Source organism: Coenobita brevimanus, chromosome 39 (assembly GCF_032717465.1).
Source record: "Coenobita brevimanus isolate Jiangsu-jjx chromosome 39, ASM3271746v2, whole genome shotgun sequence".
Lineage (NCBI taxonomy): Eukaryota > Metazoa > Arthropoda > Malacostraca > Decapoda > Coenobitidae > Coenobita > Coenobita brevimanus.
In genome coordinates this window covers 23,652,980-23,668,334 of record NC_136992.1, presented here as the reverse complement: position 1 = coordinate 23,668,334, position 15,355 = coordinate 23,652,980, and the positions used below count along the sequence as shown (strand labels likewise).

General features: G+C 39.6%; 1 protein-coding gene across 1 annotated transcript in view; it reads left to right on the top strand.

Moving 5' to 3' along the window:
- LOC145396869 (WD repeat-containing protein 91) overlaps nt 1–15,355 on the top strand; it is a 386,076-nt gene that overhangs the window by 220,814 nt on the left and 149,907 nt on the right. The window contains 1 exon segment of the mRNA XM_080270157.1: nt 4,454–4,554. Within this exon segment, the coding sequence (XP_080126283.1) occupies nt 4,454–4,554 (101 nt within the window).

Sequence of the window (15,355 nt, the reverse complement as noted above, 5' to 3'; positions counted from 1 at the left end):
ATAAGGTTGCGATCGGAGGAGCCCAACGGAGAGAAAAGATTAACAGAGTAAGAAGAAGGATTAGTTGTGAGGAAGAGGTCAAGTATGTTGGAGCTCTCTCCAAGGTAGTCAGGGATACGGGTAGGGTATCCCCTGCTTGTTCATTAGGTGAATTATTTACTCTGAATACTTTGGGGGAGTGTACTGTATGATGCATGCACAAAACAAAGTAGATACCGGGGGGGTATCAAAAACACTGGCGACACAAAACACTAGAGAATTGGAGCATCGATTGTTTACACTAACGACCACCCGGGGAGACTGGGAGTGACTCCAGCTCACTGCCACTGCATCACACCGCATATTGCTATCCCGAAAAAAGATCAAAATTCAAATTTTGAAGTACGGTTTCTAAATTCGTAAAGTCGAAAATTTGTAAGTCAACCGTTTGTAAGTAGGGGACAACCAGTACTTAATATAGTCATACAGATCATAGATGGGAAGTTGTTGAATGCTGTGAAGAGTATGTATGATGGTGCTAAGGCTGCAGTGCGTGTGGATGGTGAACTGAGTGAATTTTTCTCTTTGAAGGTTGGGTTGAAACAGGGATGAGTCATGTCTCCATGGTTGTTCAGTCTGTACATGCATGGGGTAAAAAAAAGAGGTACAAGATAGGTAGGGCAGTGGAAGTTGGAGTGACCCTAATGAGAGTGGGTAGTGTTTGGAAACTCCCTGTACTGTTGTTTGCAGATGATACTGTGTTGTTAAGTGAAGATGAAGGAGAGCTGCAAGGCTTGGTGGATGAGTTTGGGAGTGTGTGTAAGAAACAGAATCTAAAGGTGAATGTAGGGAAGAGTAAAGTGATGGTCTTTGAGAGAGGTGAAGTCAGTGAATGTACATTAAGGTTGGATGGTGAGGAAATGGAAAATGTGAGTACGTTTAAGTACTTGGGGAGTGTGATGAGTAAGGATGGAAGTTTAGAGGGTGAAGTGCTTGAAAGGGTACAGCAAGGAAGAAGGGTTGCTGGTTCCTTGAAAGCAATGATTAGAAACAGGGAAGTGAGCATGGAAGTGAAAGTTTTACTACATGACAGCATTGTGATACCAACTCTTAACTTATGGAAGTGAAGCTTGGACGTTGTTGGATGGACACAGGTCAAGAGTGAGAGCAGTGGAAATGAGTTTTTTAAGAGGAGCCTGTGGAGCCACATGGAGAGACAGGCTGACAAATGAGGATATAGAGGAGCGTTGTGGGGTGGATGTAGATGTGATAGGAAGCGTTATGAGGAACACACTGTGGTTGTTTGGCCATGTGGAGAGGATGGAGAGTGAGAGACTGATGAGGAGAGTGTTTGTGAGTGAGGTGGAGGGGAGGAGAGGGAGGGGGAGGCCGAGGATGAGATGGAGGGATGGAATGGAGAGGTATAAGAGAGAAGGGGGTGTGAGTTGGGAGCAGGGCAGTGAAATGGTGGGGGACAGAGCAACATGGAGGCGATTTGTTTGTGGCCACCCCGTACGAGATTAAAGCATCTGGCAATAGATTGATAGATAGATTTACATCCCTCCATCCATCCATCCATCCATCATCGAATCCTGTGTTGCCCCATGAGGAGTGTAGGAGGCCGGGGCTAGGCAGTTGGTCCTGACATTTAAGATGAGAGTGACCAGCCTCACTCATCCCTGAGTGGCATTACGTGAGCAATAAACCCCAACCATCCCTTGGATATAAACCTGCACTGGTTTAATCCGATTGGAGTGCCTTAATTACCCACTAAACCAGCAGGTGCCAACATTTGGTTATATGGTTACCATCCAGCATTGTAAATGGTTTCCTGGTGTACAGGAATCCATTTGGCTTGTCACTCAGTGTAGAGTCACCCACAGGCAGAAGGAAGAGGAAAGAATGAAGGAAAGAAAGACAGAAGAGGGAGTGCAAAGTCACCCATAGGCAGAAGGACAAGGAAGGAATGAAGGAAAGGAAGACAGAAGAAGATGGAAAGAAAGAAGGATGGAGGAGAGGAAATGGCAGATTCCTGACAGCAGCACTACATCGAGTGAGTGGATGGTGAGCGCCCCTACCCACCACATTAATATCATATATAATATATAGTAATCCCTCAATTATCCAATGTAATAGAGCCAAAGGCATGTCTGGAAAGTGGATCCGTCCGGATAATGGACTTCTCCCCTGGCTTCCCTTTGTACACGTCTTAACTTTTATATGATTCTGTCTGGTCAAGCAGACCCATAAACCACAGCCAAGCAGTTACCATGGTCAAGCAGACCCATCAACCACAGACAAGCAATCACCACTGCAGGGCCATACCCTGCAGTAGGGGGGGGAGGTGGAAGCAACCGGATGCAAATGTTCGTGTGGCCATAATTTCCACCCGGACGCAAGCATTTTGTCCAGATAAAATGGAAAATGAACAATAATGGTTTCGAACAGCCAGATCACAGCTTCCGGACAATGGATTGTCCGGGTGATGGGTGTCTGGATAATCGAGGGATCACTGAACACAGTAATCAGCTAATTATGTACGGTAATACAGTACCTCAATATACGATACCCCTAGATGTGATACCCCGGCTTAACGATGGAGGTAGAAATACCACCATACTCCGCCGAACGATGGCCAAACCCCAGTTTAACAATGGGTTTTGACTTTTTAAACTGATTTTGATTATATTTTAGTCAAATATTGTTTGTTTAGGTTGATTTATGAACCTTTTTTAGAGTTAGATTATGTATTTTAGCCATAGGTGGGGTGAACATTTTCATTTTGGGGTACAGTGTACTAAGCTTGACTTTTTCCAGACTGATATTTGACGATTTTCAGATTTTATTTGTTGGTTTTAGTGAGTTATTTACAGGTGTTACTCTTATGTTAGCTTCCTTGACAGCTGTTGGGCTATTTAGATTGGCCTTAAACTTGTTTTTGGGCTCATTTGGGTGGGTTTTGGGCTTGGTTTGGGGGAAAACCCAAGTGTGGTAAATGCTCCACATTGCTTTACATGTTAAAAGTACCCCGATATACGATACCCCGCCTAACGATGAGGTTTTACCTAACCAGTTACATCATTAAACTGAGGTATGCCTTTACCAGTATGATTATGAGCAAGCGAGCGATAGGTCCTCACTATACGGCGTCCAGACAAGAAAATGAGAGGGTGATGGTTTGCTTGGCATGTTTGGTTGGTTGCTTCTGCAATCCATTGTTGTTGGCTGGTGTTTGTTGCAGGGTCTGTCTGCATGCCGATTAGGTCCCGTGTCTGATCTGGATGATACACATTACCACTGAAAATTGCATAGTACCACCAACTGCTTCTCATTTCGAAGCCGGATATTGCCCAGTTTCACCGGATATTGCCTAATTTCACCGGATGTTGTTATAACAGAGCCGAGCTGAAAGTACCGGATAATGCGATTGGACGGAAGTTGTCTTTCTGTCTGTTAGAAGAAGCCATAATCCCGTAAGGGGTGGCCATTTGACCTTTTGAGTTAATTTTTTACGGGGAAGGGCACTAATCCTCCATCAACCAACTTGCTGACACATAGGGAGCATGTATGGTTACCACGCATTGTTGTAAATGGTTTTCTGGCTCACAGGAAACCATTAGGCTTGTCACCCAGTGTAAAACCACCTGAAAAGGAAGGAAGAGTAATAAAAAGTGACAGGCAAGGTGTGATGATGAATAATTTAGAGTTTACTGTAATTTTCTCTTAATACTTTCTTCTATAACCTTTGGCTATGACTCAGAAATGAATATGAGAGAGGGATAGAAGTAACAGGAGGAAGAAAGGAGAGAGAGCGAGAAAGAGAAAGAGAGAGAGAGAGAGAGAGAGGGGGGGGAGCAAAATTATGGTAAACCTTGTGTACTTCCTCTTGTAATAATGTCTTTTTGTTATCATTTATAACCTTTGGATGTTACTTGAAAATGAATAAGAGGGATAGAAGTAACAGGAACAGGTAGGTAGGTAGGTAGAGAGAGAGAGAGAGAGAGAGACCAAAAATAAAGAACCCTTCTGACAGCTGTACAGAGGCCAAAATCACATGCGTCTTGTGTAAACACTGTCTCGGCAAGTGATAACAGGGCAGGGATGCAGATTTCTTGTGTACTAAATCTTCTCATGTCTCTGAATCCCCCAAAGCCTTTAGAAACCACAGATTTTGTACCATCATTGTTGGCAGAATCGAGATAAGTGTGTGATAATGAAGTTTTTTAGCCAAAAAATGCATGATAATGGCAGGAGTGCAGATTTTCATCTAGCATTGGTAACAAAAACTGCTATAACCAGGTGCATGAATACCAAGGGATCGCTTTACAGCACTGTACTGTACCCATATGTTGGCTCCACAGAAGTAGTTGCTTATCTGTTGTTGGTGGGTCTGCATGGCTATTTAAAATGGGGTTGAGCAATAATAACCAAGTCATATTTCAAGTGCCTTTTGCAATCCCATGACTCCTTCCAGGGCCACCATCCAGTGATACGACGAACATCTTCCCAGGCACCCAGAGAAGAGAGAATAGGAGGCAGAACTCGGTCAAGCAGTGTTGCCAGTGTTTCATCCAGGTGAGTCAAAGAATTGTTTCTTTTGTGCTTAGGAGACTTTCTACCACCTCTTCCTTAACCCCTTCAGTTCAAGACAAGACTTTTAACTTCATTCATGCCTTCTTCAGAGATATTACCTTATTTTGCAGCATATAAGTTGCACTTTTTTGTTTCAAAATGATCTCGAAATATCCCCATGCATCCTGAAGGCCATACTGGACAGGTTAGCTTTGCTCCTTTTAGAAGAAACTTTTATACAGTTGATCATCTTTCTGCATGGCAATTACAGGTATTTACTAGATTATAAAGGCTGTTGATTTATTATAATAAAATTTCATGCACTTGTACGTATACTCAGCAGATTTTAGAAACATCCAAGTTTAACTCATCGCGTCTGGCATATATTCCTGCCAACCCTTCCCGTGGCTGGGCATTCCTGAGAAAATTGTATATTTTTAAACCTTCATGTCTCAGTTAATACTTCACCAGAAATAAAAAACTAAATGTCATAATACTCACCAATCCTTCGACTTCAAGCTAATTGTCTCAGATGGTCCTGAAGTGCGTGTACGGAGAATGAGTGAGTGGCGAAAGGGGTCAATTTTTGTTCTTTTTTTGCCCATGTCTGTATGCGTGGCAGAGGTGCGGTGACACAACTAAGGCTTAGATTGGCCCTTCTCAATAATAACATTTCCAGAAGACCGCAATCCACCACAAACACTGTTTACATGAAAATTTTCCGTAAGTGTGGCGTGATTGCTGCCTTGAGTCCGGTAACCATAGCAACACTTACAATAACTTTGTAGGTGCTTGTAGTGAAGTTTTGTAGATCAGTTATACATATATTAGACTCGTGGATGAGCGGTTGTTATACGTGAGTAGTTTGTAAGTAGATAATCTTAATTCCCATTTGTCATGCAATGACAGGAGAGGTAAAAATGAGTATGGGACTATTTTTATTTGTCTTGGAAATATTAACAAAGTCTCTCACACACGAATGAAGTATAAGTAGAGTCCCGCGAGCTGCCTCCTTGTCTCGCTCTCTGTCTCTCTCTCTCTTCCACCCTCTCGCCCATGTTGCTAGGCTCCTTCTCCCTACTACCTGCCGGTTCTATGGCCAGTCGACTTCTGAGCTCTGCTTCCTAAATTCTGGTGTAGCAGGGGTCGTGTCACGTGTGTTACACTGTTGTTGAAATGTTCTAGAAGCCTGTGTGTGAGTATGTGTGTATGTGTGTGTATGGTCACGAGGCACTGTCATGTGCCTATCAAGCATTCCTTGAGTTAGAGTGTGTAAGCATGTTTACCATTGCTCGATTCTCGCTGACACACTACCTATCTCATCCCCTGTCTTGCTGCTTCTATCTGTCTGTCTATCTATCTATCTATATATCTATCTATTATGATTTGTAATTATAATATGGAGTCCTGACATTGCTCGGTCACGCCGCTGGAGGTCCTCCGACAGCAATCATTATTGACATAAGCTAATCCATTAATACATAATAGTCTTCTTCTTAACTCTTAATATATAATATTGATTATAATATTGTACAGGTATAATATTCATGGTAAATTGCAATGATCTAGTAATATTACATTTTACACAAGTTGTATACATATTTGAATAAATGCACTAAACTTAAACTATTGAACTGTAATCCAGTTTGTAAATTGGTTATTGTAGTAAAATGCATACGTGCAAGAAAAAAAAAAGTTTAAAGTTAAGATTATGGTAAGAGCTATTAATATTCCATTTAAAGATAATGCTACTGGTATAACATACTTCTGTATCATAGGTCATTCTTCTTTGTATTTTTTTATATTTATTTATTTTTTTTTTAATGTATCGATTTGGTATAGTTTGTTTTTCTTCGTTTATCTACGCTTTTTCTGTGTTGTTCATGGTTGCATAATTGCTGGTTAATTCCCTTGGGACCCTTTTTTAAGGTTTAGTTTATATTGCACAGATATTACTGAAAATGATAATATACTGTATAGCCCCATATTTTGTTATTTTATATAAAAAATATATATATACACTATATACAGTATTAACTATATACACTGACTTGTTGTTCACTTGTACGTATTCTGGGCAGTATATGTGTCAGCACTGTGTGGAAATCTTTGTCATCACGATTGTGTTGAAGATGTTCATTCTTGCTAATGTCATTTGTGTTGGCCATTTTTTGTTTCTGGTTTTCCTTGTAACTTTATCTGTTTCCACTAGGTAGCTTTAATTAATAAATGTTTAATACAGTTCTTTTAATCACTTACTGAGTAACTGTGATGGTATATTTTCTTTATTACTTTGTAGATGTAATAATGTATAGCTGTACTGTATGTATGAAACACATATTTTATGTAGGTATAAATGGTAACACTCGTTGGTAGTAAATAAATGCTATAGTAAATGAATGAATATATACAGTGTAGAATATTTATTGTTGGTGCAAGTATATAATGATTGAATTATGAAGATAATTGAAGTAGGTATATGTATTGAAGTTGTAATTATATAACACGTTTAATATGTTTGTGCAGTAGTTTTTTTGTCTATCACTGTGTATTGTATAAATGAAGTAACTATGTAACTCACTAATTTTTACCGTGGTGGGAATGGTGTGCGTGGTGTTTCACGTGGTGATAGCGTTGTCCTTCATGGGTTGATTGACGTGTTGTCGTCTCAGCAACCACTTATGGCGACGTCGACTTCCCACACTGGTAGCTGTGGTGAGTAAATGAGTAGCGATGAGTAACTTGAGTGATGATGAGTGAGTAAGATGAGTTGTGAATATGGGCTTGGTATCTGCCGCGTCGTCTTGACCTCTTCACTCCTGTGTCAGCGGTGGAGGTTGGGGGACGGTAGGAGAGAAAGGAGGGTGAGGTCAGATGGTTGTGAGTTGTGAGTCGTGTCTCACTCTTCGTTTGTTTGTTTTGTTTTTCTTTCATGATGTATTCTCGGTTCTTTACTCTTGTGATTTACTCGTTGTGGGATGAAGACTGCCGCTACTTGTAGGTGCGTGTAGAAGATTATACAGACGACTCGTAGAGTTGTTACTTGTAGTTGATTGTAGATGGTTATAGTTCGTTGGTTTGTCGTAGAAATTGCAAGATTGTTTGCATCAGTACTTTGTTAAACTATTGGCAAGACGTCCTGTGACCTCGTCACCTCTAAATCAGTGTGATGATCGGGGAGACAGAGAAGGCTGGTTGGAGAGAATACTGTCAGGAGCTGGTTGTGAGTTGTTGGTTGTAAGAGGTATTTTTTGTTTTCAGTCTTGATAATGCAGAATCCACTGTACACTCGTAGACTCGTAGGCTTGTAACTTGTATTCTGTAGGAATTCACTGTAGAACTGAAGCTAATCTTGGATAGAGTCTCGCCTGCTTTTGTAGAAATTCACTGTAGATTCGTAGACGAGGTTTGTACGTTCGCTGCCACCATATCTTACAGTAACTTTGTAGGTGCTCGTAGTGAAGTTTTGTAGATCAGTTATACATATATTAGACTCGTGGACAAGCGGTTGTTATACGTGAGTAGTTTGTAAGTAAATAATCTTAATTCCCATTTGTCATGCAATGACAGGAGGTAAAGATGAGTATGGGACTATTTTTATTTGTCTTGGAAATATTAACAAAGTCTCTCACACACGAATGAAGTATAAGTAGAGTCCGCGAGCTACCTCCTTGTCTCTCTCTCTCTCTCTCTCTCTCTCTCTCTCTCTCTCTTCCACCCTCTCGCCCATGTTGCTAGGCTCCTTCTCCCTACTACCTGCCAGTTCTATGGCCAGTCTCCTTCTGAGCTCTGCTTCCTAAATTCTGGTGTAGCAGGGGTCGTGTCACGTGTGTTACACTGTTGTTGAAATGTTCTAGAAGCCTGTGTGTGAGTATGTGTGTATGTGTGTCGATCATCCCTGCTTTACTGCACTGCATCTCTACCTCGTTCATTAAGTCTAGTAAGCACATGCCTGGGGTGTACGCGATCGTCTTGGCGATCTTAAGGGTCCTATCAGGTAATTTACACAAGGCAGCTACATAACCAGTGATGTCCACGACGAGGTCTGGGGACATCTTTCCATCATCTGTGATCCAGTTTGAGTTTTCCAAAGTAGCTAATAATGTTCTTTTGATTGTGGAGACATCAGCAGTTATTTCACTGAGCACATGGTTCGCATCTGTCTATATGATTGTTTATATCTTTTCGTAATGAAGGCCAGTAATATAACAGCTGGGCTTGTTTGAATGTCTTATCCTTTCCAGGATGTCCTGCATGTGGGCCATCGTGTATCGTTCGTAATACTTGGGGTATCATGTCATTAGGTACTACCAACTGGTTAGTATTTCTTTGGCGTTTTGGTTGTTTCTCGTTGATCTTGTATAAAGTATTATTGACTATTGTGAATTGTTCGAGTGGTACATGCAGTTTGGGTAATTGTATGTCATCTCCACTTTCTGACTTGTATATAACTTTAGACCATATTGGATCAAGTCTTTGTGCTTTTGCAATATCATCGTGGTTTGAGATATTTCCTTTGAGATCTAATGCCGCGACCTGAATTGTGTTCGGGTTCCTAGATAATGCGTCGGCTACTATGTTCATTTTACCTTGTATGTAATGAATTTGTACATTGTAGTTAAAGTTACATAAAAGTTACATCTTGTTAATGCAACTGTTACATAATTGTTACATATTGTTTGTAGTTACATAATTGTAGCAAGTGTAACATAATGCAATCGTTTGTCGTTACATAATTGTTACATATTGTTTGTAGTTCCATAATTGTAGCAAGTGTAACATAATGCAATCGTTTGTCATTACATAATTGTTACATATTGTTTGTAGTTCCATAATTGTAATAATTGCAGTCCTGACATCGAATCCGGTCATGCTGCGGTTGATGATAGTGATGATGAGCCATGCCACTAGCTTGTGGAGACAACAATTTGCTTTTTTGTTTGTAGTTTATGTGGTATTTTGGCATTTGCATTAACACTTACACCTACTTTCATTTGTTTGATATGTGATCTTACTGTATTTCCGACACAACAATTTTGAAGCAGGCTGCCTCCTCGCCTCATCGCTGTCCCGCAACCACCACCTTAGACACACACACACACACACACACACACACACACAGACCTGTCATACAGAGAGAGGCTGGAAAAACTGGATTTGCCTTCGTTAGAGGAAAGGAGAAAGAGGGGAGACATGATTGCGGTGTTCAGGACCATGGTGGGAGTAGATAAAATTGACAAAGAAGATCTGTTTGTATGGGATAAGAGAGCAACAAGAGGACACGGAATGAAATTGAAAAAGTCAAGCTGCTTGAAGGATATCAAGAAATATAGCTTTCCTTACAGAAGTATAGACTTATGGAATAGCCTGGACAAAGAGATCGTCCAGTCTAAAAACTTAAACGAGTTTAAAGCTAATTTCGACTTGTTGAGAAACAGCGACGGAAACCCACGAGCATAGTACATTCCGTGTATATCACAATTAGGTATATTCTTAAATATTTGGAACAACTTAGACAAAGAGGTGGTGCATGAGAAAAACATTCATGTGTGTAAAGGTAGACTTGATAAATGTGGATATGGAGACAGGACAACACGAGCATTGCTCAATTCCTGTATACTACAAATAGGTAAATACACACGCACGAGGAAGGAGGGGCAATGCGATTGAAGGTAAAGTTCAAGTCTCAGGCAACAGTAAACGAAATTATCAGTAGAACATGGAAATTATCAGACAAGGAAAGGTTAAAAAATGTTTGGATAAGGAGAGATACAAATGGGGAAGAAAGAGCTAAAGTAAAGGAGTTAGTAAAGGAAGCAAAGGTAAAAAATGACCAGAGAACAGAGGAAGAGAAGACAGTGTTTTATTGGAGAGTCATGGATCAGAAATTAAGGAAGTTGTACTGGTGGAGAGAAGGAGAAAAGAGGGTATAAAAAACATCAGAAATAATTGGAAGGTGTTATATACTAATGTTGATGGTTTAATATCGGCAATGCTAGAAATCAACAATTTTTTGAGGGCACATGAACCTGATGTTATGTGCTTTGTAGAGACCAAATTAAGGGAAGATATTGATGTTCATTTGGGAGATGGTAAATACAAACTGTGGAGATGAGACAGAAAAGAAAAAACGGGACAAGGAGTGATGATAGCAACGAAGAACAACATAAATGTAGTTACTGTGGAAATAGGAGAAGGAGAAAATAGCAGGAGAGACATGGCAGTAGTGTATGTTCCTCCCAAGACAAGAGCATGGATTGATGATGAATACCAGGAAATGTTGTCAGACATGGCAAGTTACTTACAGAAAATTATTGAGAAAAGCAACAATATAATTTTAATGGGTAACTTCAGTTGTAAAGAGGTGAACTGGGAGGAATGGGACTCAGGAGGCAGTGAAGATTCGTGGGGAATTATATTATTAAATATAACAATGAACAGTGTGATGACGCAGTGGATCACAGAAGAGACATGGTTCCGAGGTGAGGACACACCAGCAAGGCTAAACTTACTGTTTACCAAAGAACCTGATGTAATAGAATCCTTGAAATATCTGTGTCCAGTTGGAAAAAGTGATCATGTGGTCATTGAGTTCCAGATGATAACAGGGAACAGGGAGCCAAGAGACGAGCGTTATAGGCAGGGAAGATACAACTTTGGGAAAGCAAACTTTACAGGATTGAGAAAATTTTTCAGAAATGCAGATTGGAGAAAATTAAGAGAAACAGGAGAGATACAGAGGAAGTGGGATATTTTTCTAGGCCTTTATAATTCAGGAGTGGAAAAATTTGTGCTAAGAATAAGGGGGAAAACAGGAAAAAGGAGTAGTTTAATAGAAGGTGTATGATAGCAAAAAAAGAGAGAGACACGGCATGGAACAATTGGAGAAAGAGAAGTAACAACAGAACAAAGGAAGAATATAAAAGAACTAGAAATGAATACACAAGAATACCTATAGAAGAAGAAAGGAATTTTGAAAAAGGTATAATAGACAAATGTAAGGATGAACCCAAACTCTTTTATAGATTTGTCAATGGCAAACTGAAACAAAAGGAAGGAATCACCAAACTGAAAGTAGAAGGAGAGGTGTATAAAGATGCAGCAATGCAAGCAGAAATAATGAACAAATATTTCCAATTAATTTTCGCTAATGAAAAGGAGTTTGTGGAAGGGGAGGGAGTGACTAGAAATATACTGTAGTGATAAAAGATATAAAAGTGGAGGTACAGGAAGTGTGTAAATTACTGGAAACTCAAGATGTAAGGAAAGCCCCAGGACCAGATGGAATCTCTAATTGGGTACTGAAGGAATGCAGCAAACAACTGGCGGATAAGATTCACAGTTTAATTGTGTGTTCTCTGGAAGAGAGGAAAGTGCCTCGGGAATGGAAGAGGGCAAATGTGGTACCAATTTATAAGGGAGGTAACAAAAAAGAACCCCTGAATTATAGACCAGTGTCCCAAACCAGCATGGTTTCAAAATTGTGCAAAAGCATTCTGAAAGATAGATGGATAAAATATCTGGAGGAGATGAATATTTTGGCTGATAGCCAGTTTGGATTTAGAAGTGGAAGGTCATGTGTTTCCAACTTGTTGAGTTTTTACTCAAGAGCGATTGACGTGCTACAGGAGAGAGATGGTTGGGTGGATTGTGTGTATTTAGATTTGGAGAAGGCCTTTGACAGGGTACCCCATAAGAGACTAATATGGAAACTAGAGTATGTAGGAGGACTGAAGGGGAACCTCCTAGAATGGATGAGAGACTTTTTGAGAGACAGACAAATGAGGACAGTAATAAAGGATAGGATATCTGGATGGAGAGAAGTAGCAAGTGGAGTCCCATAGGATTCGGTGTTGGCGCCAGTAATGTTCCTGATTTATGTAAATGATATGGTAGATGGGGTGAACAGTTATGCAAGTCTGTTTGCTGATGATGGAAAGATCTTGAGGAAGGTAGAGGTTGAGGAGGATTGTAAAATGCTGCAGGAGGATCTGGATAGGATACACAATTGGAGCCAGATATGGGAAATGAAATTTAATACAAAGAAATGTAAAGTATTTGAAATGGGTAAAAGTACCAAGAGGCCATCATTGAATTATTTGATGGGTAACGAACCAATCACAAAAGCGAGAGAAGAGAAAGATTTGGGAGTGCTGGTCCAGGACAGTTTGTCACCTGAAAAACACATTAACAAGGCAGTTAGAGAGACGTATGAACTCCTGACTAATATAAGAGTAGCTTTTCATTATATGGATGAGGAGATGAAAAAATTGTTAGTGGCCATGATTTGCCCCAGGTTAGAATATGCAGCTGTAGTGTGGTCCCCACACAAAAAGAAAGATATAAACAAGATTGAGAGAATACAAAGAAATGCAACCAAGATGGTCCCCAGTCTGGCAGACCTGTCATACAGAGAGAGGCTGGAAAAACTGGATTTGCCTTTCATAGAAGAAAGGAGAAAGAGAGGAGACATGATTGCAGTGTTCAGGACCATGGTGGGAGTAGATGAAATTGACAAAGAAGATCTGTTTTTATGAGATAAGAGAGTAACCAGAGGACCGGAATGAAACTGAAGAAACCAAGCTGCTTGAAGGATATCAAGAAATATAGTTTTCCTTATAGATGTATAGACCTGTGGAGTATCCTGGACAAAGAGATCGTCCAGTCTAAAAACTTAAACGAGTTTAAAGCTAAATTTGACTTATTGAGAAACAGAGATGGGACCCCATGAGTGTAGCTCATTTCCTGTATATCACAATTAGGTAAACACACACACACACACACACACACACACACACACACACACACACACACACACACACACACACACACACACACACACACACACGCACACACAGTTACAAAAAGAGCCTAAACTATAAAAAGGGAAATTATCATGACCTAAAGAAGTATTTCTTAGAAGTTGTTTGGGAAAATGAGCTTAGAGGACAAGATTTAAATGCTGTATATGAAAAATTCTGCGAATTTTATGAAATAGGAGTCTAGAAGTACATCCCACAGCACAAAGAAGTAGGTAAGAAAATACAGAAATGGTTCAATGAAGAATGTAAAAAATCAAAAGAAAGAAGAGACTTGTTGTGGAATAGATACAGAAGACACAATAGTGAAAGGGCATATAAGAATTACAAACAGGCAAGAAACGATTATACAAGAATAAGGAAGGATGCCCAAAAACAGTTTCAGGAGGATATCATAAATAAAAGTAGTGATCAACCAAAGCTATTTTACAGCTACATCAGAAGCAAAACCAAAGTAAAAGATATAATACAATCCATTACGGACGATGGAATCACCTATACACAAGAGAAAGATATTTGTGAAGCACTGAATAAGAATTTCCAATCAGTTTTTACAGAAGAAAAAAATTTTGAGAGGGACTATGTGGAACATGCATGCCCACTCATACTACCAGATATACAAATATCAGAAAAAGTAATACAGTAGGATTTAAGTAAATTAGACAGAGGAAAAGCAAATGGTCCTGATGAAATTTCATGTTGGATGCTACGAGAATGTGCAAAAGAGTTAAGTAAACCATTATTTTTAATTTTCAAGAAATCCTTGAGTCAAGGCAAACTACCTGATATTTGGAAAAAAGCAAATATTGTCCCCTTATTCAAGAAAGGGAATAGACATAATCCTCTCAACTACCGACCAGTATCACTGACCAGTGTTGTAAGCAAGGTATTAGAAAAACTTATAAGAAAAGCTTGGGTAAATCATCTAGAAGAACACAGTATGATAACAGAAAGACAGTTTGGTTTCAGAAAAGGAAAATCATGTGTTACTAATCTGTTGAGCTACTATGACAGAGTAACAAACACAATACAGGAAAGGGAAGGATGGATGGACAGTATCTATTTAGATTTCAAGAAAGCATTTGACACAGTACCACACCAAAGACTTTTATGGAAACTGTACCATCAAGGAGGAATTCGAGGCAAACTGTAATGTTGGATTCAAGATTTTCTCATAAAAAGAGAAATGAGAATAGTACTAAGGGGAAACTACTCGTCATGGATAGAAGTGACTAGTGGAGTACCACAGGGTTCAGTGCTGGCACCAATCATGTTTTTAGTGTATATAAATGATATAGACAGTAACACTGGAAATGAAAGGTATCTAAATATGTTTGCTGATGATGCAAAAATACAAAGGAGAATTACTAACACAGACTCTTGTAAAGAGCTACAAGAAGAATTAAATAAACTTCATGAATGGAGTAATACATGACAAATGGAATTCAATGTGGACAAGTGTCATGTAATCAAGTTTGGTAAAAGTGGAAGAAGACCTGATTGGGATTATACGTTAGGAAATAAAACCCTACACACATCAGAAAGAGAGAAGGACCTAGGTGTGATTATCAATAACAGACTATCTGCAGCTGACCACATCAGTGAGAAGGTACGGAACATGTATACACTGCTTGCAAATATGAGAATAGCATTCACATACATAAATGAAGACACGCTAAGAAGGATAATAACATCATTCATCAAACCAACCCTGGAGTATGCATCAGTAGTCTGGAGTCCTCATCTCAAAAAACATATAGACAAGATTGAAAAAGTTCAAAGGGCTGCTACAAGATGGATACCAAGCTTAAGGGATCTAAGCTACAAAGAAGGACTAAATAAACTGAATCTACCAACACTACAGGAGAGAAGGAGAAGAGGTGACATGATAATGCTATATAATGCATATCAGGGAAGGAGAAAATAGACATAAATGATTACTTAACTTATGGGGAAGCATCAGCAAGAGGACACTGCAAAAAACT